The sequence below is a fragment of the Pipistrellus hanaki genome, assembly GCF_964339955.1.
Source record: "Pipistrellus hanaki genome assembly, chromosome: 18".
NCBI classification, from domain to species: Eukaryota; Metazoa; Chordata; class Mammalia; order Chiroptera; family Vespertilionidae; genus Pipistrellus; species Pipistrellus hanaki.
The window spans coordinates 23,349,873-23,377,786 of record NC_140520.1 but is presented as its reverse complement, the minus strand read 5'-3'; the positions used below and the strand labels follow the sequence as shown (position 1 = coordinate 23,377,786).

Genomic DNA, 27,914 nt, shown 5'->3' with positions numbered 1-27,914 from the left:
TATACACATATGCACATTTTATTTTATGATTGTGATATATAATCCAGGCTTGATTCATTATTATAACTTACACATATTTATTATAATTATACTAGAGACTCGTGCAAGAATGGGCCTTCCTTACCCCAGCTGCCAGCACTGCCTTCACTCTGGCTTGAGCCACCTTTCTGCCTTCCCATGCTGCCCAAAAGCCTGAGCTGCTAGGGTGGTGTGGAATGCCTGTGTTGTCGCCATGGCAATGACGCAAGCATCCCACCTCCCCGCCACTCAATACCTGCATATGCAAATTAACCCAACATTTTTGTTGTGTTGATTTGCATACTCACTCCTGATTGGCTGGTGGGCATCACAAAGGTACAGTCAATTAGCATGTTACTCTTTTTTAAAAAAAATATATTTTTATTAATTTTTTACAGAGAGGAAGGGAGAGGAATAGACAGTTAGAAACATTGATCAGCTGCCTCATGCGCCCTCCCCCCCTGGGGTTGTGCCCACAACCAAGGTACATGCCCTTGACCAGAATTGAACCTGAGACCTTTCAGTCCGCAGGCCAACACTCTATATCCACTGAGCCAAACCAGTCAGAGCAACATGTTACTCTTTTATTAGTGTAGATTCATTTTAAAAATTCCACGTTTCCTGTGCCCCTAAAAGTATTATGGGCCTTAGGCTGAGCTTGTAGGCCCTGAGCAATTACCTAGTAGCCTGTGGTTCATAATGTTATATTCTTTGTATTATTCCTTATCCTTTAGTAAGGTCTTGTGTGCCTGGCAATAAGAGGTGGTATCGTCTCTACATAGAGACGATATGCTCTTATTAAGTCTTTCTGTAGCTGAAGTTACCCTATTTTTGTGAGAAACCATGTAGCAATAGCTCTGCTTGTGTTGGAGGAGGTAGTGAGGGGAAGAATGATATATTTCTTCCTCAGCTTATTATAATTAGAAATATTTGTATGAAAATAGAATCTCTGCTGCTTAAGTGTTGCTCAGCTCCTGCTGATCACTTCTCACTCGCAGGCATCGTCCTCTGTGATATAATAGTTGCTGTGGAGATGATTATCCTGTCATGGAGAAAAAAGACTTATGAATTTAAATAAAGAATGAGCAGCAGGAAGAAAAAAAAGAGAGAGAGAGAGAGAAAGCAGCAGGAGCAAAAGAACTATGCCAAAAGGCAAACATTTAATCCAATTCAATCTTCTCTTGCCTTTTAAATATTTATTACATCATAAAGTTGGGTGTACCAACTTAAAAACAAACAAACAAACAAACAAACAAAGCTCAGAGTTAATGATAAATAATGACAGAAGGAAACATTAAAAGGAAAGGCAAGATATAGCCGAAGCCGGTTAGGCTCAGTGGTAGAGCGTTGGTCTGCGGACTGAAAGGTCCCAGGTTCAATTCCGTCAAGGGCATGTACATTGGTTGGGGGCACATCCCCGGTAGGGGGTGTGCAAGAGGCAGCTGGTCGATGTTTCTCTCTCATCGATGTTTCTAGCTCTCTATCAATCTCCCTTCCTCTCTGTAGAAAATCAATAAAATATATATTTAAAAAAAAAAAGAAAAGGCAAGATATAATGCTGACATTCTTTAGAAAAACAAGAGTGTGTGCAAGTTAAAAAAACACTCAACAATAATAAACATACGCTATTGGGCCATACTATCGTGGTTTACATAAACAATTAAGCTATTTGGATAGTTCTATTGCAGGCTAACTTTTGATAAGGTGTTGAGGTCATTTAGACATATTCAACAAGTAGAAACCACAGTGTTGAGCTAGAAACTCTGTGTGTGGGCTTTGTATCAAACAGAGCTGGATTGAATATCACAAGTATTGATTTTAGGCAGGCTACTTAGCCCTCTTTGAAGTTCCATTTCATCAAGCATAAAATTGGATAAATTTGTAGGGTTGTTTTCTGGGATATTCAATTGGCCTGGATTCATATGGCCATGCCTGTTATTTATAACCAATGTCTCTTCTGGTTGGTCATTGCACTTACCCTGATAGGTCAGTGCCCATTTGGTACTAGTTATTACATTTTCTGAATATCATCTGTCAATCAGGACAGGATAGGCTATGCCATAGTAATAATTTCTAACACCTCAGTGGTTTAACACAATGAAATTATATTTTTTTGCTCTCATAGATTTCCCTGTGGATGTGGCAACTGTCCTCCCTATAATGACTAATAGCTTCCAATCCAAGATCGTTAGAGCAGGAGGAAGAGGGGTGGACATGGGGGAGGCATACCAGTTTTTTATTTCCTTGGCTTGAAAAAAACTAATGAGATTGCTATTCAATTCATTGGCCAGGACTAGTCATATGGTCCCAAGGGAGGCTAGGAAATGTAGAGGAAGTTATGCAGTCATTGGTGAGCACTAAGTGCCTTTGCTACATCATTCCTTGTTTGGTGAGGGTTAGATGAAATGCATATAAAGGTTTCATAAAAGTTGTACCTGATGAGCTAGGTCAGACCACAAACGCCGATCCAGGGTTAAGTCTTGGTGTGAATGACAAGTTGGTTGAGATTATTATTATTATTTTTTAATATTTGTTTATTGATTTCAGAGAGGAAGGGAGAGGGAGAGAGATAGAAACATCGATATAGAGAATCATTGACTGGCTGCCTCCTGCACACCCCTGACTGGGGATTGAGCCTGCAACCCGGGCATGTGCCCTTGACCAGAATCAACCCACAGGCCAATGCTCTATTCACTGAGCCAAACTGGCTAGGGCGAGATTATTTTCATTTTCACTTGAAATCAGCAAAAAAACAGAAGAAAGATTACACATAAAATTGACCAAGGATACAGAGCAGTACATGTTGAATATAGCCTCAAAATGCCTCCATCTGCCTTTTCCTTAAGGAAGCATCTCTCAGGTCAGCGGCCGAACTGGGGGAGGAATTTGCCAGGTCAGCAGAGCCCAGAACAAATCCTCACTATTTCTGGCTGGACTGGATCGCGGTGGTGTGGGGAAAGATGGGGAACTACACATAAGGTCTCACCCTATAAGGGTAAAAGAATTTCTTACTGAGCCAAAGTTATCTATTCTGTGATTTATTCCTTATTGAATTTTTGAGACTGCATTGGTAATTTCCTGAGTTCATACTTTATGCCTATGGTAAACTTCTACAATAATTCTATAGGGGAATGCTCAAGAAAAAAAACAAAACAAAACACCAGCCTTTTCTCCTAAGGAATTTATCATCTAATTAAAGAGATGAAGTCACTATCAGTAAACAAGTCAGTCAATGAATGGCAAAGAAATATGCCTATTTACTATTGATATATACCTAAGAAATAAAATTTAAAAATAGGGCAGCATATAATAAGATGTTGATTTTGAGGTACATATGACACCCCCCTCCCCCCCCCCCAAATGATGAAAGGAGAGAAAAATTACTAGGAAAGTTAGTAGAAGTCAGGCAACATTGCTCTTCCATGGACAGTTAGAGAATATTTTGGTGTAGGTTCAAGTGACAAAGCCAAGAAGCGCAGAAAATTCCAGACCACATTTAACAACAGGACTGATCCTGGAGGTGGAAGAAATTTCAACCCAGTTCCTCTGGACAAGGTGGTACCAGGAGTAAGTTGGACGCTGTGGGAATGGAATGCTTTCGGGGCGAGGGGGGGGGGGGCGTGGGAGAGGAAGACTGGGGAGATACAGCGAGGGGCTAATGAGAGAGAAAAGTTGGGCTAATATATTTATACCAATAGGTTATAGGACTTTTTGACTTATGCCACAATTGCAATTTTTACCAGTATATAGTTTAAATCTTATTATATTGTAAGCATTTCCCAATATTTTGAAATAATACTTAAAACATCCCACTTCGATCAAACACTTGCTATGTGACTTTCAAATCTCCTAGCCTCAGATTTTTCATCTCTAAAGTAGTGATAACAGTACCTACTTCACATAGCTATTATAAAAAATAAATGAAAGAATGTATGTTTCTAAACACACATTTTCTAATACTCGAGGAATATGTTCTGTCCGTTACAAATTATGTGATGATAAAAACTAAATTTTTTCTTCATACTAATTGTGAAGAAATGAGTCTTAAAAATTATTTTGTGTATTTCTTTATGTTGGGGGGGAAATTAAAACCTGCCAGCATTCAATAAGTGATGTCTGAAAAATGTGTACAGTTTGTCAACTAGAACATGAAGTAGTTATTTGAAAACTAATTTACATGTGTCTTGGAAGTATTAAAATTACTTAAAACTCACGGCATGTTTTTTTGTAATGAAATGCTCCCTTAATTGTATCCATTCAGCTCACGGAGCCACAGTATCAAGAAAACAGCCTTAATTCCTAATTACAGAAGAAAAAAACACCAAGTGCAAATGTGCATATTAAAGCGAAAAGCAGTAGTGCGTGACAAAATCTCAGTGGATTAAGAGCCTAGGCTTTTTAGTCAGAAAAAATAGAGTTTCTATCAAGTTCTGTCACTTTGTAGTTGTTTGATTTGGTGGTGAAGGACAACCTCATTTCCTAAACTATAAAACAGGGCTGCAGCCAAAACCTGTTTGGCTCAGTGGATAGAGCATCGGCCTGCGGACTGAAGGGTCCCAGGTTCGATTCCAGTCAAGGGCATGTACCTTGGTTGCGGCCATATACCCAGTGGGGAGTGTGCAGGAGGCAGCTGATCGATGTTTCTCTCTCATGGATGTTTCTAACTCTCTGTCCCTCTTCCTTCCTCTCTGTAAGAAATCAATAAAATATATTTAAACAAACAAATAAAACAAAAAACCAGCCAATGATTTAAAAAATAAAAATAAAATAAATAAAATAAAACAGGGCTGCATATACTCACCTGCAGCCAGCTTGCAAGGCTTAAAGCACAGGCATCTGAAATGACTAGACGTGAGGGATGGCTAATAAGTGGCACCTATTTTATTATTCAGCATGTTCTCGGTAGATAGACTAGGGATCCTGATCTGTAATTACCTAGCTACTCTGGACTCATCACACTTAATATCATATACTGATATAATTTGCATAGTTATATATAATGATTGTCATCCTCAGAGGGCACTGTCAGAGGTGAAGTAAAAAAAAAACAAAAAAAAACCACAGCTCGCCGTTTCCAGCAAATAGTAATTCAAGCCAGGCTCTAGAAGATGAAAAATGGAAAAATGGAGAAGGTCCAAGGGCACTAGAGTAAAAAACGACTCTTGGACAATTTTGAGAAAATGAATTATTTCAAGGCTGACATTTATTTGAGAGATAGCATTAGGTCTGTGTAGTGAATTTTGTGCTTTGAGGGGACATGGTTTGGTGCTAAAGCCTTTCATATATTTAATAGTCTTATAATGTGTTAAGTGCAGCAAATTAAATAGCGATTTGAGCGCTTCTCCGATGTGCGAAGCAAATGTACTTAATTGCCCCTAGTAAGTGTCCTTTAATTTAGTGAAATCTCTTCCCTGTCGGTTGATGGTTTTGACACGGAGAAGGTACAGACTATTTGCTTTCCTCCCGGGCTGCAAGCACAGAATGCGAGGCAATCCTGTTGTTGAGGGCTACCTGGACTGGAGGATCATTACCGGGCATTCTTGCCTCTTAGTGGCTCAGCAGGCTCTTCTGGTAAATGGTTCTGCCCCATTTTCTCTAATCGAGCCAAGGCCAAACCATGAGCCTGTGATTCTAAGAAAGTGGTTGCCTTCATCGCCTGAGAAACCTGTCAGTAAGTCACGTCCAATAGAAAGAACATAGGAGTCGTGCTCATATTCATCTATTATTGACAAGCCCTCTTTTTTTCCTCAAGCGAGAGCTGGGAATAAAGACTATCATCATTTTGAGAACAGTAAGACATCTTTTCACAAGTAATGCCAAAAAGAATAACCTTGTACAAAGGTCATTTTACAAGTGTACAGGTAATTCTAAAGTAGAATTGCTTCCTCAAGAAGGATGCACATTTTTAATGTTGATGGATATGCAAATTACTTCTCAGTTTGTATCATTTTACACTGTGGCGAGCTATGTCTCAGAGGGCCTGTTTCCCACACTTTATTTTTTATTTTTAATATATTTTATTGATTTTACACAGAGAGGAATTGAGAGGGACAGAGAGTTAGAAACATCGATGAGAGAGAAACACCGACCAGCTGCCTCTTGCACACCCCCCACTGGAGATGTGCCCGCAACCAAGGTACATGCCCTTGACTGGAATCGAACCCGGTACCTTTCAGTCCGCAGGCCGACGCTCTATCCACTGAGCCAAACCGGTCCCAGTTGTTTCCCACACTTTTCTCAACAGCGGATATGATCCAAAAAATAATCTATCGGTCCTGCTTTAATGTGAAGTCCTCCTTTTATGAGTAAATTCAGCATTTTTTCTTATACTTAAGAGCCATTTGTTTGCCAACATACTTATTAATATCCTTTATCATTTTCTATTTGCTGGTGGTGTGTTTTTAAAGAATATATTTTATTGATTTTTTTTTTTTTTACAGAGAGGAAAGGAGAGGGATAGAGAGCTAGAAACATCGAAAAAAAATCCCTTCCGGTTTGGCCCACTACAATGACTATGTCTTAGAACTTTATAGCAATTTCAGAAAAAGTCTTGTCACACCAAAGACTTGTGTCTATGTAGAACATTCATTCATTCAACACGCCTTTCTTGAGTGCTGACATTAAATCTAGGCATTAGAGGCCAAGTCCCAGCCATGGAGATGATAGTGCATCAACTTTAGCAAACACATAAACATAGAAAACCCAGGAGGCTGATGCCAGCTCGGTTCTCCAGGTGGTTTTTTGACAGATACTACACTTTCAGGGCAGCTTTCTCAATACTCCTTAGTTTATCTACGCCGGGCTCTGTCTAAGCTAACGTTATTGCTCTTATAGTAGTTAATTTCCAAGCATTCTAGGATTAAGTGATATAATTTATGTGGCTATAACTTTAATAAAAACCATGTAAAACTTAGCTATTAAGGCTGCAGAATTTCTGCAAAACTGATTTAGTTCTAATCCAAACTCTGCCATGCTTCCTAATTGAATTACAGCATGACTTGAAATAAAAATGTGAATTTCATGAATCTAATTTCTTTAAAAAATGAATAAAATGAGACTAATAAGGGATTCTATATACAGTTAGGTCATGATATGCAGAAGGACTGCTAATTCTGTTGCTAAAATTTGGGCTGATTAAAAATCTGAATTGGAATGAGACAGTATTTAATCAAATGTCTAGAATGAAAAGGAACCACATTCAGAACTGACTACACAGAATAAAAAATGACTAAGAAGAGTGAATTATTATATATTGTGCTAACTGCCATTTGTTGGCATAAGCTGTAAATCACTCATAGAACGCAATGTCTTCTAATATCTGCTTTAACCAATTACATAAAGGGATATAGGATAGTTGGAGAATATTTTAATCTTGTATATGAACCCTGTATTTAAAGCCTTATATTGGTCAAAATGTTTTTGGTTGGGAAGACAGAAATCCAATTTAAATTTACATAACAAAAAAGGGAGCATTTATTCTTTCATGTAACTGGGCAAGCCAGGACTGGACTAACACAATGTCATCAGAGAATTCCTTTCTTGCCAATCAGAGGCTCTGTTTCTGGTGGAGAAATGTCCACTAAGCAGCTCAGCCTTCATATCCTATCAGCTTCTCAAGCCCACAAACAGTCTTTTTCAGTTGCTACAATAAAGAAATCCAAGGCAAGATCCTGATTGGCCTGTTTGGAAACAGACTCACCAAGTATATTTAAAGGCTTTCAAGCGCCTAGATTATGCTTTTCTCTTTCAAAACTGTTGTTCCTGCAACGAGCTGATTTTTGGCTAAATTTCAGGAGCCTGTAATCTGATTAGATGGATTCACCTTAAAGTATTTACTGAGATAGCTTTATCATTTGTAATCTACATGAACTGCAGATGGGTACAAGAACAAAATAAGAAAAGGAATTTAAGGTGGTGTGAATGAAGACAGTTTTAAGCAGGTATAAGAAATCCAACCAGCCGAAACTGGTTTGGCTCAGTGGATAGAGCGTCGGCTTGGGGACTTAAAGGTCCCGGGTTCGATTCCAGTCAAGGGCATGTACCTTGGTTGCGGGCATATCCCCAGTAGGGGGTGTGCAAGAGGCAGCTGATCGATGACTCTCTCTCATCGATGTTTCTAACTCTCTATCCCTCTCTCTTCCTCTCTGTACAAAATCAATAAAATATATTAAAAAAAAAAAAAGAAAAAAAAAAAAGAAATCCAACCAATGGCCGAAACCGGTTTGGCTCAGTGGATAGAGCGTCGGCCTGTGGACTGAAATGTCCCGGGTTCGATTCCGGTCAAGGGCATGTACATTGGTTGCGGGCACATCTCCAGTAGGGGGTGTGCAAGAGGCAGCTGGTCGATGTTTCTCTCTCATCGACGTTTCTAGCTCTCTATCCCTCTCTCCTCTCTGTAAAAAATCAATAAAATATATTAAAAAAAAAAAGAAGAAAGAAATCCAACCAATGTACAAGAGGTTATATGATTTTTTTCATATGCGAGGCATCTGGACATCTCTGCCCTACCTGCCCACACCATTTGTAACTGCAAATATTTGGAGTTATATTGGGGGATGCGGTGCAAGTGATATGCCCTTGGTTTAAGTAATAAGGGGTGCACTGTCTGTAGAGAACAAAAAGGCAATGGTAAAACTAAGTCAGCTTGCCTTACTTTTTTTTTATATAATATATTTTATTGATTTTTCATAGAAAGGAAGAGGGAGGGATAGAGAGCCAAAAACATCGATGAAAGAGAAACATCGACCAGCCACCTCCCGCACCCCCCCTCCCCCACAGGGGATGTGCCCGCAACCAATGCACATGCCCCCGACCGGAATCGAACCCCTCCAATCTGCAGACCGACGCTCCATCCACTAAGCTAAACCGTTTTTGGCAACTTGCCTTACTTTTATTATCATGTACAGAAATTCCAAACAATGTCAATGATATAATATCCTTTCCCACCTCGATGGATCAGTCCTGGTGTTCCTGCATCCTTTGAGGTTTTATCTGTCAATACTTCCATCTCCCCATTCAAGACATCAGAATAGAAGTCAGAGCTCTGGTATCTTATTTTTCACAGCTATTGATACCTGACGAGGAGATGTAATGTGTTGGTAACTTGCACCATAAGAAAAAGAGTGAACTATGTAACTCCAAGAAGTATGAATCAAAAGACTGTGCTTCACAAAATGGATGATAATTAACATCAAAATGTGATATAAATAGTAAATATAAGCTTGGATTACAAAATAATAGGATTAGCCCCCCAAATTAATTCAACAGGAAGTCTGTTCTGGCAGAGTAATTCACTTGTCAGCTGAGCATAAGACACTTGTAACAAATAGCTGAGTCATGCAAAATGACTGTTAAACTAATTTAAGTGCAAGCATATGAATTTGATTTGGACCAGAGGCTGTGTCATTTCCCTTATGACCAAATAAATCCTGCCCCTGCATGGAGTATCATTGCTGGTCCAGCAGGTGGCACTCTTCCCTTTGTGCACTGGTACCAAACTAACCACTTGCCCAATACAAGGTAGTTCAGAGCCTTGTCTTCAAAGGAATCTGTAGAGTCTGTTTATCGAGGGCAATAATATGGTTATAAGTTTTACCAGGGCCATTGCACTGGTCTGGTCTTTGTCAGGTTTGGAGATTGGTATCTACACATCTCAGTACCCTTTGGTTCTAGAGTTTGCCATCCTTAGTCCTAAGCCTCCATTGGCTTTTGCTAAAATACATAGAGTGTCTAAAGTCTTTTTTTTTTTTTTAAATATATTTTATTGATTTTTCACAGAGAGGAAGAGGGAGATAGAGAGTTAGAAACATCGATGAGAGGGAATCATCAATCAGCTGCCTCTTGCACACCCCTTACTGGGGATGTGCCGGCAACCAAGGTACATGTCCTTGCCCGGAATCGAACCCGGGACATTTCAGTCCGCAGGCCGACGCTCTATCCACTGAGCCAAACCGGTCCCGGCTAGAGTGTCTAAATGCAATGCTAGAGATCTATACAAAATTGTGATGATCTATGTTTGAATAGTACGTTAAGCAAAAACAATGTTTCTCCATTTTTTTTTTAAAAGAAATCTATCTTTTTCTAATAAAACTTTCACATACCTCCAGAGCTCCTGAAAGCTTCCCCTCAAGAACCACTGATGAGCGGAAGTTGGAGTCCATCTGTACATGTTATCCCTAGGAAATGTTTTATCCAGCTTAGTTTTCTATAGTTTGTATTATGGAAATACACAATTTATGTCTTTCAAATGTCATTTAAATAGGTATCTATTTTTCCTTATTGAAATTGGTCCTCGTGCCTTCCCTCCTGTAAAGTGTGATTTGCTGGTCACAAAACAAAGGTACTATAATAAGCATAAGAATCAAAGGCAAGCTGAAACCGGTTTGGCTCAGTGGATAGAGCGTTGGCCTGTGGACTGAGAGGTCCCGGGTTCGATTCCAGTCGAGGGCATGTACCTTGGTTGTGGGCACATCCTCAGTGGGGGTTGTGAGAGGCAGCTGATCTGATAGATGTTTCTCTCTCGTCGATGTTTCTAGCTCTCTGTCCCCCTCTCTTCCTCTCTGTAAAAAAATCAATAAAATGTATTTTTAAAAAAGAATTAAAGGCAAACAAACATGGCTATCTTAATAAAATAGTTACAGTTAAACATAAGACACCTTTTCATTTATTACTTCTTGTCATGCTAGCATCACTTAGAGAATGAATGTATGTACTAGGCATAGTAATGCATATCTAATGTATTACATATATACTCTAATTTTCACAGATACTCATTTTAAGATAAGGAATATAAGGCTTAGAAAATTTATATTATTTCCTCAAATTATGTGGCAGGTTAGTATCAAAATGAGACTGGAGGTTCTAAAGCTTACACCCCTGAGAAAGACAGAACATATTAGATTATCATAACAGTCTTGCTAATAATTGAATTTCCTTCACTAAAAAAATAATTATAAAATGACTTTAAAATGTTAACCTGCTTTTACAATAGCCTATAAAATATACTGTTGATAAGGTGAGGCGTTCTTTAAAAACTGTACAAAGAGAAGAAAGGAAAAGAGAGTATTAAAGAAAGATGGGAGGGTACCACTGACTAATTTAATTGATTTTACACTTTCTCTGTGGTTAGCACAATTTTCAAAGGAGATAGTCCAATAAAGAACACAGGAAAATATGTGTTAAAAAGCAAAATGTGTCTAATCTACAATGTGTGCCACAGTAAATGGGTCAATGTCTTTAATATATAGAAAGCTCTTCCAAATCAATAAGAATAAGAAATCAATAGAAGAATGAAAAAGTACAAGAACAGCTAATTCACAAAGGAACTTGTATAGCCAGAAAGCCCACAGAGGAAAATAATGAATCTTTCTCATTAAGAATTTCAAAATTAAACAATAGAATGTGATACCTATTTCAACTCCCAAATTGTCAAATATTAAAAGGAATGAAAATAATGATAAGAAAATAATAAAAGATATGAAAATGTCCAATGTGATTGAGAAATGGGAAAAGACATGTATACATTACTGGTAGATAAGTGAATTAAGTTACATTTATACCCTCATAGACTTGGATCTAGATATTTATTTAAATGGAAATATACAAAATGAAAACATTATCACACAAATTACAGAATATATATAGTATGAGTTTTTGAAAATACTTGTAAATAAGTTTATATATAATTATAAATTATAATTGCATATATGTAAATCTCTAGGAATCTAAACAAACTTGGGGATTATCTAAAGACACTGTATTGATATTGAGATTTGGTTGATTTTCCCCATTTTTTCTTTTTGTTTATCAATAGTTTCTAATTCTCTATAGTAAAACCTAGATTACTTATGCAAATAAACAAAAGCAAGATTTATAAAAGAAGTAGTATGGTGCTTAAGAAGATGAGCTCTGGAGTCAGATAAGTCCAGTTACAGGTGACTTTGATAAATCCTTTAAACTTCTTAACCTTGGTTTCCTCATCTGTAAAATGATGATGATGGTAGTGCGTACCTTAGTGGGTTTCTGGGCAGATTAAATTAGATAACTATGTGACTTATCAACTAATCATGTAATTACAAAGTTCCTACTACTATATTATGGGGAAGTGCAAGGTACTTGGGGAAGTTTAAAAAAGTTTGAGATTGTACTTCTTTTGTGGGCAGTTAAATAGACAAGCTCACTAACTGCCCAAATAGACAGATGTCACTGACTCCAATGAGAACAAGGGATTCATGGTTCCATGTCATACAAAGGAATCCCAAAATACAATTTTTAAAGGTACTAGATGGCTATTTAACTAATTTGTTTCCTTTAAAAAAGGTAACCTAAATGGATGAGTTTCATGCTATATGAATATATCTCAATTAAGATGTTAAAGCCGAGACCGGTTTGGCTCAATGGATAGAGCGTCGGCTTGGGGACTGAGAGGTCCCGGGTTTGATTCCTGTCAAGGGCATGTACCTTGGTTGTGGGCACATCCCCGGTAGGGGGTGTGCAAGAGGCGGCTGGTCGATGACTCTCTCTCATCGATGTTTCTAGCTCTCTATCTCTCTCCCTTCCTCTCTGTACAAAATCAATAAAATATATTAAAAAAAAAAAAGATGTTAAAAAGGTAATTATTTTAGTACTAGAGGCCCGATGCACGAAGATTTGTGCAAGAATGGGCCTTTCTTCCTGTAGCTGCTGGCACTGCCTTCACTCTGGCTGGGGGGAGCTGCCTTTCTGCCCCTGGCTGCTCCTCGCCTGTATATGCAAATTAACCGCTATCTTTGTTGGGTTAATTTGCACACTCACTCCTGATTGGCTGGTGGTCATCACAAAGGTATGGTCAATTTGCATTTTTCTCTTTTATTAGTGTAGATGTGTTATTTACCTGAAAGAAATCATCTTAAGAATATTTTAGGAAATATTCCTAAAATTGCATAGAAAATTTTCTAAACTAGCTGATTTGAATCATATGAAGTTGAATCTGGTTCATAAAGTTATTGAATTGCTTGGAGACTAATTTTTAGTGTGTGATTAATAAAATGATGCCCACATAGGATTTGCAAATGTTAAATACGATGACTAAAATAATGAATTCCTTAATTTTTTTTTTTTTTCTGTAAAGCGATTGGGGAAAACTGCTTTATTTGTTTGGGCAAAAAAAAGGGAACAGATGTTCTTTCTTAATGATTTTCAAGGTCCAATCAAAATTCCAGTCTCTCTAAAAAAATTACTTCTTTGATCACTCTTGTTCTTATAATAACAACCCTGGCTTCCACTTACGGAATACTATGCCCGCAGGAGTGCCTCATAGACCTGATCAAATTTAATTGTGATAACAGCTCAAGGGGTATTAGCTCCATTTGACAGATAAGGATACTTAGGTAAGTTGAGCAACTTGACCAGGTCCAATGGCTATTAAGTTATCAAGTTAGGATTCGAAGCTGGAGCTGTTGGGTTACAAAGCTTGTTAATACTACACCATACAAATCTTTCCTTGCACCCTGTTTCATCTGTGAATGCTGCAAATGAGCAAAGAATGATGAATCGGAATACTCAGCCTACTCCCAGAGTGTTCCTATCAAAAGGTGACAAGCTAAAACTATATTCGGGCAGAAGACCCAAATAATCATAATCATAATAAAAACAGTATTCTGAGGCACACTTATAGCAATTTACATAATAAAACAAAACTACTCTGAGGAGATGTGCTTAATTCTTAGAGCCATTATTGAGAAAAGAATTGAACACTGAATAGTTGAAATCATTGCATATGCAGCTATTTGGGAATGCTCTTTAGTCATTTGAGAGCACAGCTTTTATTGAGTCCAGAGTTTTACATTTTATGTTTTCCTCATTCACTTATTCAATGGTTATTTCCCGAGTACCTATTATGTGCCAGGAGCTGTTCTAGACATTTGAGATAACCAGAGGACATAATGAATAAAAATCCTTGCCCCTAAAGGAAAAAAAAAAAAAAAAAAAAAAAAAGAATAAAGAAAAACAAACAAAAGAAACAGCATCAACAAAGAAAATCCCTGACCTTATGGAGTTTCTGTCTCAGGAGGGAGAGACGGAGAAAGAAATATATGTCAGGTGATGCTACATGTGCTACATAGAAATGTGAAGGGTGAGGATCAGAGAAATGAGGGCTGGTGTTTAACCAAAGCCTGTCTGAGGTGTTAGCATTTTAGTGGAGATTTAAAATAAGTGAGACTTAGAGAGTGAACCATGTGAATATCTAAAGGAAGAGCAGAGAAAAATGGCCACTGTGGTCTTAGCAGAGCAAAAGGGCCACTGGGGCTGGAACAGAGGGAGGGAGGGGAGAGCTGTCCTGGGTGAGGGGAGAGAAGAATCTGGGCCTGCTGTCAGTGTCAGACTTTGTGGCTTTTTCTCTGAAGAAAGGAGAAGTGTGAGGAGGCTATTGTAATTATCCAGGTGAGAAATTATGAGGGTGATAACAATGGAGGGAATGACGTATGGTTGGACATGGAAGTAATTTTAAAAGGACAGATGACCCTTGAACAGCCAGGGGATTAGGGCATCAACTCTCCCAAAAGAAAATTCATGGATGACTTTTGACTCCCTGAATGCTCACTATCCATAGGGGATTGTTTTCAGGATCCCCGTGGATACCAAAACCGAGGAGTCTGAAAGGGGGGTATATCGAAGTCTGACTGTATACTTACTGAAAAACAACTACATATAAATGGATCTTTGAGGTTCAAACTCACATTGTTTAAGGGTCAGCTGTAGAATTGAGAGGATATCTGGACGGATTGGAATGTTGGGTGTGAGATACTGGGTATGAAGAGTGAGAAATTTTTGTGTTGAAATCCTAGAGGATTAACTTCCTTCCAAGTCTCCCTCAGGCCTGGCTCTTGGGTACATAGACCATTTGACCTTGGAGGTGAAGTCAACAGGAGTCATTAAGACATGAGTGGTAGCCCTTGGGCCCACGCTGGTTCGCCCTTGGGAGGGGCTGCCAAGCTACATGGTGGCTGTGGGAAAAGTACAGATGCCCTTCCTAAGGAACTGCTTCCAGTTGGTCCAGGAGAGGAGCTGAACCTAGAGGCGCAAGAACAGACTGACCAAGTCCTCAGGAGTTTCAGGGCTGGGAGCACATTGTGGAACCCAACCCTGGGTTGCCCTAAGATTTTCCTTCCTTCTTCCCTCCCTCTTCGCTTCCTCGTTTCTTCCCTCCCTCTCTCCCTTCCCTTCTTTTTCTTCATTCCCCACTCTCTCCTTGGCCCAGCTTCTTGCCTGCAGGAAGGTGCAAGTTACGCTTGGTTCTCACACCCCAGCAGGTGTCAGAATTACCTGGAGTGCCCTGAAACACACAGATTGCACTCCCAGAGTTTCTAATCGTGTGTGTGTGTGTGTGTGTGTGTGTGTGTGTGTGTGTGTGTATGAGGCCGAGAGGGAGTTGAAATTTTGCATTTCTACAATGGGAAGAAAAAAAAAGGAGATATACGTACTACTATTTGTAATACTTTGAACAGCAAAATAAAATAAAAAGGGGGAAAACACAACTTTTGCATCTCTCACAAGTTCCTCGGGGATGCTTGGGAAGGACCCTTGCTCCTTGTATCAGAGGGTGAGCAAAGCCAGGAGTCTAGAACTCCGCCTGGTGAGAAGTGCGTGGCCAGGTTCCAGCTCACAGGCGTTTTCCGGGAAACCGTGCACTCGCCCCAAGGTGTTCCCGGGCCGCCCCGAACCGCTGAGAACAAGAGGCAGAAGTCAGCCAAAGGGAAGGCCGGGGAAGCCCTTCCAGACCAGACATCCCCCGGGGCCTCGGCGGCGGCGGCGGAGGGCGGGCCGGCCCCCAGCTCCCGGAGGGCGCGGGCCGGCGGAGGAGGAGGAGGCGTCCCCGAAGGCGGCGCCTGTCGGAGGAAGTTGGCCCTTTAACTGGTGCCGAGCCCCTGGCCGGCCCGTCGCACCGCCGACAGCAGCGAGCAGCGGGCGCCAGCGGAGCCGGGAGCCGAACGCGCCGCCCGGGGAGCTGAGCCCCGCGCCCCGCAGCCATGGGCGCCGCGGCCTCCAGCCAGCTGGACGAGGGCAAGTGCGCCTACATCCGAGGTACGCCGCCCGCCGGGGACCCCGGGACCGGGAGGGCCGCCCGGGCACCGGCCCCCGAGGGGGGAGCCCCGGCTGGCACGCCCAGCTCCCTACCTGGGGTGCGCGGGGGTCCCCAGGTTCCACCCAGCGCGGTGGGCTTGGGTGGTGTGATGGGTAGCGGCGGGGATGCTGGGGAAGGGCCGCTGCAGGGCGGGGAGAGGCAGGTGCAGGCTGCGGGGCGGGGCAGCATCTCCTTTCCTCCGCGGGGACCCCCCTGGGGGTCTGGTCTGCCCCCCTCCGCCCAGAAACACCTGTCCCTCCTGGCCCAGGACTCCTTCCTCCTGAGCTCTTTAGGAACTTGAAACGCGGGGATATCCCTGGTCTCTAGACATCCCCCTGGGGATTCCCGGCCCCCGGAGCAGAATTCCCCTCCTGGTCCTGCTGGCCTGGTGTTCTCAAACTGCGGCCTTGGCCACAGTTTCACTTGAACTTCAGAGCGGCCAACGGAGGGATGATTTCATCAGAGGCGGCGAGGACAGTGCCTCTGGGCGCCCAGGTTGTAGAGTTCCTTCCTTTCCCTGCCCGGAGAACTTGGTGCGGGGAAAGCAAAAGAGGAACACGAATATGTTTTGTAACTGTTGCTAAAGTCACCGAGAAGGAGCAGAAACTCACTGGGAGAGAATGTCAGAGGTGTGGTGACTCAGAAAAGAGTGTGAGGCTGAAGGGGGGTAGAGGGGGAGAGCCTTAACTGAAGTGAAACTGCAGGAAATCATGACTCTTATCTCCTGGGCGAACTCGGCCACTCTGTCTTCCCTCCCCACAACCTTGCCCGCAGCCACCACCTGACATTTGGTTATCTTGTGAGTTGGATGTTTCTCTGGTTTTAGAAATAGCTTCTAAATTGGGCTCGAGACTCTGGCCTGAAACCCTATGTCTGTTAAGAAATGGGCGCAGTTCTTCCTGATACCTCTCTCTGGCCCTCTAAATCTTTTTTTTTTCTAAGAAGAAAGCACATAGTTAGGGTTCTTAACCTATGTTTGCTGTTAGCCACCAAAACGCTGAAACGCTTTTGAAAAGGATATCCAGTCGGGGCACTGGAATGGATTCTGCAGACTCCTGCTTTGGTGTTTTTGGAGCTAGAAGGTCACCCACAATCCATACTGTCGGTGGACAAAATGTGGCCAAGCACCCCTGGGCTGTTGTTTATTTAAAATGGGGGAAAGATGGATGGCTTGTTAAGAGAGCTAAACCAAGCCCACCTTAATCTTACACATGTGGCTATCGGATTGTTCTGTTGTTGTTGTTGTTGTTTTTTTTACCAGTGTGCAGGGGACTGAAAGAACAATGTAGAACACAGTGTGAAGGAGCTTGTGTTGAGTTATTAGCAAAACGTGTTTATGGCACTTATTTTTATATGATTTTATCTCACCAAAAAGCTGACATACACCTAACGCTGAAGCCTGGCCTTCGACCGTAATCATTGGAAGGCCAACCAAGAGAGAGAGGGATCAGCTTGCTTGAAGAAGACCTCAGGGTCCGAGTTACTGTTGATGCAGACACCGTACTCGTGTGATAAGAAAACGTGTTACCTTTTTAATCTGAAATGAGATTATGACGCTGGAAAGATAGGAGAGGTAGTGCCCGGGAAAAACTTTAGTGTGGTGCTGACTGCTTCCTCTTAGTCTTGTTCAATTTCATCTCCTCATTCTTTGTTAGGGAGGGAACTCTGAAGGTATATAGGGAAGAGAAGAGTTAACTTCAGAATACCTCCAGGGGAAATGAGACATTGCCTCACTGGAGCATCCAAGTCTGGCCAAAGAAGAAAAGTGCATTAGAAAAAAATGCACGGTGTTGGGAATTGTTCTTGCGTGAGCAAACGAAGGTCACCGGGCTGGGATTTTCCTGATCGCTTTGAAGCTCTCCATCCCTGGAAAACTGCCTTCTCGGCTTTGCCCATTCTTTAGCCATTTCTCAAGCTATGATTGAATTGTGAGCAGAATGATTGAAAGCATGACAGTAAAAATTAAACACATTTTTATGACCCATTGCTCATCAAGTAGCTGCCAGTGAAATATTACATATAGATTGGAAAGCTCCTGTGCTGAGACAATACGTTTCTTTCAAGCTTGATAAACTTGCTCACCTATGGAGAGTAAATAGAATATTCGGAATGAGTTTTGTTGACTTCATCTTGCATGCGTTAGAAACAGCTGTCTGCATCAGCATTTGCTTGCGGGTGAATCACTGAACGGCTGCCATTGGGTGTGTGTGCCTCCCCATTGTGTGTGAAGAGTGATCCTTGTCACACGGATGGTTTGAAAGTTCATTATTTCTTAGGATTTAGGGAATGTCTGGGTAAAGGGGTATCAGAAGTGTCAAAGACTTACTTCATTTCTAACGATGCTAGTTTTGAAAATTACTTCCACATTCACATTGTCAGCAACAAAATAAGTTTTCAGAATTGTTTCTAGAGTCATTTTCCTAGATAAGATGTTTTTACTAATAAATAATAGAGATCAACTCATAAGCACATGGGCAGTGTTATTTGTTAGCTTTCAGGGAATGACCTAAAAATGTCTTCTTTTGGTGAGAAAGAAAGCTCAGACAATTGAGGTATCAGTAGTGGCCAATTTAAGACAATTCTCTCTTTTTTATGCCTTGTTTCTTTTTTCTTCTTAAACTTTTGGTATGCATAAAAGTGAACTATAGCTTCAAAAACAGAATATTTTCCTGTTTAAGCATTCTTTCTTTCCTTTTAAAAATTACCGTTGAATTGTTAATATTGAAAACTCTTCCACATAAGTCTTACAGAGAGTGAGAAAGTACTGGAAAATCAGCTGTGAACCATGGGCTGCTAGGCACTTCTAGGCCTGGTGGCAGCAAACAGCAGTTAGGAAAACTGTTCTTTTCTTAGACATGTACTGTAAGAGTTAGCTTAGGTGGCTGTATAAGAAACTATTCAGCCCTAACTGGTTTGGCTCAGTGGATAGAGCATCTGCCTGAGGACTGAAAGGCTCCAGGTTCAATTCCAGTTAAGGGCATGTACCTTAGTTGTGGGCACATCCCAAGTGGGAGGTGTGCAGGAGGCAGCTGATCCATGTCTCTCTCATTGATGTTTTAACTCTCTATTCCTCTCTCTTCTTCTATAAAAAAAAATCAATAAAATATATTACAGAAAGAAACTATTCAGATAACAGTATCCAGGGTGAAGTCCTCCTGGACCATGTGAGTGAAAGGTAAGAGAGCTGTACATGTTTGCAGGCTTCTCAGCGGAGGTGTGTAGTGCCAGTCCACACAGTTGCTTATTCTTCCGTCAGGATTTGTTGGAAGGAGATGGGCATAGATCTGGTCTGATTTAGCTGGTAATGATGACAAAGTTATCTTAGAGTCCAATTTATCTGGCTAGTAACTGCAGTAGGAAGTGGGCAGTGATTATAACATTAGTATTTGTTTCAGTTCCTAATTTGTAGAAAGGAATGGGTTCTCACAGGGGTCTTCAAACTACGGCCCGCGGGCCACATGCAGCCCCCAGGGGAGTCTGATCCTGCCCGCCAGGTTTTTTGGGCAGTGAGCGCAGCCAAGGTGTTACAGTAGGGATTAGTAGTTCATATAGTCCGGCCCTCCAGCTCTCTGAGGGACCGTGATCTGGCCCCCACTTTAAAAAGTTTGAGGACCCCTGTGACCTAAGAAATGAGTGATTGCAGCTGCCCTGATGGGAATAGCAAGGATGGAAGAAAGAAGGAGCAGACCCAGTATAAATAACACACAAACGTAGATTGATCACATTATCTTTTGATAAAAAATTTTTTTTAAAAATGCCTTCAGCCATAGCCAGTTTGACTCAGTGGATAGAATGTCTGCTTGTGGACTGAAGGGTCCTGGGTTCAATTCCCACCAAGAGCACATGCCGGGGTTGTGTGTTCAATCCCCGGTAGGGGGTATACAGGAGGCAGCCTATCAAGGATTCCCTCTTATCTTGATGTTTTTATCTCTCTTTCCCTCTCACTTCCTCTCTGAAATCAATAAAAAAAAAAAGTATATATTTTTAAAAAAATGCCTCCAAGCCTGCCAGCCTAACCGATGAAGCTAGTAGGAATTTTAAATTAGGAACATGACTGCAAGTTGGGATTTCTAGTAGCAATAATTACTTTCGACCACCTTTAGATTTTGTGAACAGAAACTAAGACTTTGGGAATTTAGTGTGAATTGAGAATTTCTTAGATTCAACAGAAATAAAGACACTAACTGAGACAAGTTCACATTTTCTCCTGTGCTTGTGGAAGAAACAGTGACCTTCCTTCTTGGGTCCCCATTTATGCTTTGATAAACTCATGGAGACAAATGTTAAATCAATATCTGGCCTGGCTGGTGTGGGTCAGTGGTTGAGCGTTGACCTATAAACCAGGAGATCACAGTTGGATTCCTGGTCAAGGCTCATGCCTGGGGTGTAGGCTGGATCCCCAGTGTGGGGTGTGCAGGAGGCAGCCAATCAGTGATTCTCTCTCATCATTGATGTTTCTATTCCTCTTTTCCACCCTCTTCCTCTTTGAAATAAATGATAAAAATATTTTTTTAAAAAGATCTGCTCAATGAACCACTTCTTTTTTCCTATGGCAATTGGCTATATTATCAAGGGTGCTTTAAATAATAGTAAGTCCTGACATGGCAATAGTGATTTTAATGTTTTTCATTTTTAAGATTACTTTTGCTGGACTACTGAACTGATGGTAGTGTTACTCCTGTTGTGATCTTTGGGTCCCACCTAGAAAGTGCCACAGCAGGAGCTCAGTCAGTAACAGTCGTTTCTATACTTTTAATATATTTTATTTGATTTTTTACAGAGAGGAAGGGAGAGAGATAGAGAGCTAGAAACGTCGATGAGAGAGTAACATCGACCAGCTGCCTCTTGCACACCCCGGTAAGGGTGTGCCCGCAACCAATGTACATGCCCTTGACCGGAATCGAACCCGGGACCTTTCAGTCCCCAGACCGACGCTCTACCACTGAGCCAAACCGGTTTCGGCAGTAACAGTCGTTCCTAATAGAACTAAAATAAACGCGCACCGTGAAAGTTTTACAAAATATGTGGTGTGAACTTTGATGGTGAATTTTAATCTCCTAATCAGAAATTGTAATTTATTTTGTCAGCGAAGCTGGGTGATACCATTTAAAGAGACAAGGTACATACAGCAGTTTGCACTGTGAATGGGACATGAAGTCAGAAGTGAAGATGAAAGAATAATGGAAAGGAAGACAAAAGAATAAAAGAGTATAATTCATCTGCTACAGTCTGTTTAAAGCCCTTGAGTAAAACTTAGGACTTGAGAGAGAAAATGCTAACATTTGCAAACTGAACTACACACACCACCACCACCACCACCACCACCACCAGCACCACACAAAACTCCAAATGCAATACAGATTTTCTCCTTTGAAACTGAAAATTCATTTAAAAAAAGAGACTAGCAAGTTTCTGCCAATAAGGAAATGCAAGCCAGTTTATAAAAGTGCCTTTTTTGGGTACTGCATGTTTTTTTTTTTTTCTCACTTAGAGGAGAGAGGGAAAGATTTAGAAACGTGAAAGCAATTAATTCAGTTTTGCAAAACGCAAGGTCTAGGACCCCAGAAGCTTATATTCTCATGCTTGAGGATGTGTGGGCGTTGGTGTCTGTAGGATTAGAATAAACTAATAGTTTTTACCAGGAGCCCGAAGGATTTAGAGTCCGTAGTCTGAAGGAATTTTGGAAGAAGAGTAAATGCTTCTATGCCAAACCACACGGATTTTTTTTTTTTCCTTTTTAATAAACCTTTTTTTTTTAAGTAAAATACAGGTTTGGAAAACCACACAAAACCAGTGCAGAGCTTAGTGGATCATTATAAGGCAAATTTCCTCGTGGCCATTGCCAGGTCAAAAAATGGAAAGAACTTCACAAGCTATCCCAGAAGCCTTCAGGTGCTCCATCCCAATCCTAGACCTTTACTCTCTCTCCTCATATAACCAATGCTTTCAGTTATCTGTTGCTGCCCAACAAGCTCCTCCAAAAGATAATGGCTCTTAAAAACAACTAATTAGCCCAGCCAGTATGGCTCAGTGTCGACCTATGAACTACGAGGTCAGGGCACATGCCCAGGTGGCGGGCTTGAACCCTAGTGTGGGGCATGCAGGAGGCAGTCAATCAATGATTCTCTCTCATCATTGATGCTTCTATATCTCTCTCCCTCTCCCTTCCTCTCTGAAATCAATGAAAAATATATTTAAAAAAAATGTATAATATGAAACCTTTTTTAGAACAACAGATTGTGTCTCTAGATTTATAGAGCCAAACAATTCCTGGCACCCATCCAGAGCTGACAATAGTACATGTTCCCATCATCCAAAATAGAAAGACCTTGTAACACACAGGGCATTGTGTAGAGTCCTCAGTAGCAGCAAGCAGAAATTAACCCTTGGCTTCAAGACTGATTTGGACCTACTCAAAATAAAAATAAAATAAAATAATAAAATAGATAAAATAAAAATAAAATAAAATAAAGTAAAAGCAAACCTCAGAAGGACTCAACTGATCCTAAGTAACTTAACTGCATGCCTGAACAAAGTCCAGCATTCTTTATAAGAATACAACAAAATACACACACAACAATGTAAAATTCACAGTATCCAGTATCCAAGCAAAAAGTGCCAGGCAAACGGAAAAGCAGAAAACTATCCATAACTCTAAGGAAAAATGCCCGTCAATAGAAAAGACAGGAATTATAGACCTGGTGAAATTAGCAGACAAGGTCGTTAAGACAATTTTATAAATATATTCCATATGTTAAAGAGGAAGATAATGAGGAGAGAAATGGAAGATATTAAAAAATCCTTCTCTCCAGTCTTTAAGAAAGAACAATGTATCTACTGTGTTTGGAAGTCTGTTGGGACATCTTTTGGAGAATGTATACCTGTTCCCAGCATTCTCCATGGATCTGGGGAAGGGGCAGAGCAGGTCTATGTGTGGAACTGCTGACATGCGCTGGTCTGGGGCCAAGACAAAGGAGCAGGATCAACCCAGAGGAAAACTGTGGATATTGCACGTGCCATTATCTTTGGGGCTATGTGGGATGGGAGTGATCATTTCTGTGATTAGCTCGAAAGAATTCAGAGGTTTTTTCCCCAATTTGAATTGCACGCATCTGTTTAAAAGTAAATTTCCTATGTAAGCCATGCTGAATGAGTTAGATAGACATGGCCGGATAATTGCCTGAACAAAGCAGACACGGGCTTGGAGTTGGATTAAGATAAATTTTATTAGCAACAATGGAAAAATGTGTACTATCTGGAGTATAAATATCTAAAATAGTTTCATTGGGGAGGATTACGTTAGTAACATTTTTTGAAATGTACTGTTTACACTTAAAGTAAATAAGAATTTAGAGCATGACTATCAATCTATTTATTAATTTTTTTAAATTACATATTTATATTCAACATTATTTTGTATTAGTTTCAGGCGTACGGCATAGTGGTTAGACAATCATATACTTTGCAAAGTGTGCCTTCTGATATTTCCAGGACCCAACTGGCACCATACATAGATATTACAATATTATTGACTGTATTTCCTATACTGTATATTATATGGGATGTCAATTCTTAATGAAAAATGATAGTTCCTAGTCTGAGGAAGCCTATATAATAAATAGCTAATATGCTAATTCGACCAAACATCAGTACGACCATCCGGACGACCTTCCGGACAAAGCCGGGGCTGCGAGGGCCAAGCCCCTTGCATGAATTTGGTGCATCGGGCCTCTAGTGATGATGATAATAATGATAGTAAACACTAATATTTATTGAATGCTTACTGTGCAGCAGGAAGTAAATGTCTCAGAGAAAAGTTAGCAGGATATCAAATCTTCTTTCAGAAATTCCTAGTCCTCTCTACATAGTTTTTTCTTTTTTTTCTTTTTAAATCCTAACCTGAGGAACATGTTAGAGAGAAAGAGGAATGAAGAGAGAGAGAAAATGAGAGAGAGAGAGAGAGAGAGAGAGAGAGAGAGAGAGAGAGAGAGGGAGAGAGAGAGAAACATGGATGTGAGAGAGACACAGCGATTGGTTGCCTCCTGCATGGGCCCTGACCTGGGATCGAACCCACAACCTAAGTGTGTGCATTGACCCAGAATTGAACCTGAGACCTTTCGGTGTACTGGACAACACTCCAACCAACTGATCCACATCAGCGAGGGCCCCATAGCTTTTTCTTTAATGGACAGGAGTATAAGGAGAAACAACTTGATAGGATTTGAACAGTGACTTTCTTTATGGGCGAAACCAATAATTTATCCCTTGGTATAAACTGAACCATTTACTAAATGCGTGACTATACCTTAATTCTAAATTATTGGACTATTTTTTGAAGTGAATATTGATGTGATTATAAATAGCTTAATCCAGAAATTAAAATTCATCTATATGTTAGCAAGACGTAATATGGTACTTACAAATAGGTAAAAGCAGGCGTAGTATGTCACTTTAAAACTTTAAGTAACATGGTAGCTGTAGGGACCTTCTTCATCATAGAAGAAAATATTAATATTTGTGGAGCAAGACACAAAAGCCTCACAAATGGAGCTTTCAGATTTGAAGAGCAGGCAGGATACTCTCCTGAGGATTCGCTGAATCCGAAGCTGCAGTCGGTTATACTGAATCTGTCAACTGGCCACCATCCGTTCCTCATGCATAAAATGGGGACAAGCAGTACTGCCCGATGAAGATAAAAAGAGCTCAGGAATGAAGGCAGTATAATCCTCCCATTTCCCAATCCTATGATTATGCTAATAAATTTGTTTTCACTATCAGAGATGGCATCAGGCCTTCCCAGAGTAAATAATTGGCTTTCCGATGCTGCCAAATAATACCTATCTCACACATTTGTTCCGCAGACTAATTAATGTTTCAGAGTGTTTAAACACAATGCCTCTACAGAAGCAATGGCATAATTTGTTGGGACATTCTAGGATTGTAATTAGTGCTAATTAGATTCTTTTCAACAGCTTGTTGCATTTACAAATTACTGCGTCTAAGGTATTCCGCTTTATTTATTCATTATGAAAGAGTCAGGCACAAAGGTTTACACAGGAGCCTTTAAACAATTATTCTCGAGATTCTACACATACCCCTCCCCTCGAATCAGGGGAGGGCAGGAGCAACACAGCTTTCTAGCCTGGGGAGAGCAGCTGTGTGCTGGGACTTAGCTCACACTGGCTGAATCTGGGCATCACTTCCTAACTCAGAGATCAGTGACATCATATTGGTAGCTTTCAGTCAGCCATGATAGACGTTGTTTGTTTGTTTAGACCCAGTTTACCAGCACGTCACAGCCAGTACCGCTGTCTTTCAGGGCATGGAATCAGGTTGCAGAGAAGCAATTGCCAGTGGCCTGAAGTCAAATTTCAGTTGCATGTTAGCATGGGCCCCGACTCTGAAACCAACACTCCCCAAATCTCAGTAGCTTGACCTGATAATTATTTATAGCTCACCTATTATACAAGCCAATGTGATCCCCTGTGGGGTAGAGATGGGGGTGAGGGCATTCAGGGACCCAGACTCTCTCTCCCTACTGCCATGGACCCCTCGCCAGACTGGTGAAACCTATGGATTCCTTCTCAGAATGACATTTTTAATGAAAACAAACAAACAAACAAACAAACATCTCACAGGATTATAAAAAGAAACCAGTTTTATGAAAATGCAGTTGTCAAACTATTTTTAAAACCTGCAATATAATGATGTATGGGCTTCTTTATGCATTCAATGGCAAGATCTTGTGGTGGGTCTAATAACCGCTGTCATCTTGATGAAATGCTTTTCTAAGACATGCAGTAAATGAAATGTGCAGGGAAAACATCTGTGATCTCGTCTGATGACAGTCACAATACTGCTACACTCTGCCTATACACAATTCTGAAGGAGATGCGGAATTTGAGTTGGAAGTTAATAAAAATAATCGTTACTTCTCCTTGAATTCTGTCTGCAGATCCCATAAGGTTCCACGGAATCCAGAGCAGGACCCTGATTTAGTGACTCCATTATTCTTAGGGGCACAGAGACCTTCACTGGCTATCCTGCACGTGTCTGTGGATAAGAGGAGGGATAGTGGCAGACTAGTTGCCAACATTTTATGGACGAGGTCTGGGGTCTATTCCTGTTCAACCTTAGCGTTTCCACATGACCCAGCTTCCTTCTGTATCTGGTTGGCAATTTCTATCAAAAGTCCTATCCTTTTTTATTGTTTGTTTGTTTGTTTTAATTGATTTCAGAGAGGAATGGAGAGGGAGAGAGAGATAGAAACATCAATGAGGTGAGCCAAAACCGGTTTGGCTCAGTGGTAGAGCGTCGGTCTGCGGACTGAAAGGTCCCGGGTTCGATTCTGGTCAAGGGCATGTACCTTGGTGCGGGCACATCCCCGGTAGGGGGTGTGCAAGAGGCAGCGTTGATGTTTCTCTCTCATCGACGTTTCTAGCTCTCTATCTCTCTCCCTTCCTCTCTGTAAAATATCAATAAAATATATTTAAAAATAAAGAAACATCAATGAGGTGAGAAAATCATTGATCGGCTGCCTTCTGCACGTCCCCCACCTGGGGATCAAGCCTCACACGTGAGCATATAGCCCTAGCTGGTTTGGCTCAGTGGGTAGAGTGTCGGCCTCCAGAGTGAAGGGTCACAGGTTTAATTCCAGTCAAGGGCATGTACCCTCGTTGCGGGCACATCCCCAGTGGGAGGTGTGCAGGAGGCAGCTGATCAATGTTTCTACCTCTTTATCACTCTCCTTCCTCTCTGTAAAAAAATGAATAAAATATATTCAAACCTGAGCATATGCCTTGACAGGGGATCGACCCCTCCTGGTGCATAGGTCAAAGCTCAACCACCGAATAACACTGGCTTTGCAAAACTCCTATCCTTTTGTTAATCCCCTCTCCTCTTACGTCCCCTCAAAAGGTTGACCCTGATATTTTAGTGAGTAGGCTTTCTACCTTATATTCTCACTTTGAAGGTAGACTATCTCTTTACATGATCTTTAGGTAAGAAACGTTTAAGTCCTCTAAGCTTGAGCTGTAGACATGTATGACCATTGAACTCTTGAATTGTGGCTCGTTCAGATCCAAATATGATGCAAGTGAAAAATATTATACACGCTGAGTTTTTAAGTCTTGGTACAAAGGAAAGAATGCGAAATGTCTCATTAATATTTAATAGCAATTACATATCGAAGCAATATTATTTTGGTTCTAGCGGGTTAAATACACTGTTAAAAATGTTAACATGCCAAAGAAATCTTGAAATTGCCCTGGAGGCTCACATCTGTGGCTCACATGATATTTATTTTAGACTCTTGTTTCTGCATAAAGATTTGTAGAAGATTCTTAGAGCTGCAAGGGACTTGAGGGAGAAGCATCTAACCCAGTCTCTTAATTATAATCCCAGTGACTGATTATATGAGTGACCCCTGGCTGCATAGCTAATGATGGCAGATATGGGACTGGAACTCAGGTCTCCACACCTTGGTACAGGGTTCTTTTCATTGTCCTTGGAATGCCATCAAATGAAACCAAACCCCAAATCTCCAAGTTTTAAGTTTCCAGTCCAAGCAGAATATACTGTAATTCACCATTATAAGTAAAAATCCTGAAAATGGCAAGTCTTTTTTTAATCTTATGTACTGTATGATTCAGCCCTAAATTTAAAACTTAAGTATAGCTTCCCCTTGGTATTGAAGCATTGCGTGCACAGGTGGGTAGACAGACCGGCTAGTACTTGACTGTCTGATGAACCCAGAAAAAAAGAAGCCTTGAGGTCATTTTCCTTTGTTCCTCTG

At 40.9% G+C, this 27,914-nt stretch overlaps 1 protein-coding gene and 1 long non-coding RNA gene across 2 annotated transcripts in view; both read left to right on the top strand.

The window, feature by feature from the left end:
• Positions 1-27,914, top strand: part of LOC311613123 — a 141,068-nt gene that overhangs the window by 4,705 nt on the left and 108,449 nt on the right. The window lies entirely within an intron of this gene.
• The window catches only part of NIBAN1 (niban apoptosis regulator 1), a 120,491-nt gene continuing 108,449 nt past the window's right edge, over positions 15,873-27,914 (top strand). Inside the window, exon 1 of the mRNA XM_084866582.1 lies at positions 15,873-16,080. Coding sequence (XP_084722708.1) covers positions 16,026-16,080 — 55 coding nt within the window. The 5' untranslated portion in view covers positions 15,873-16,025. The remainder of the gene's footprint in view (positions 16,081-27,914) is intronic.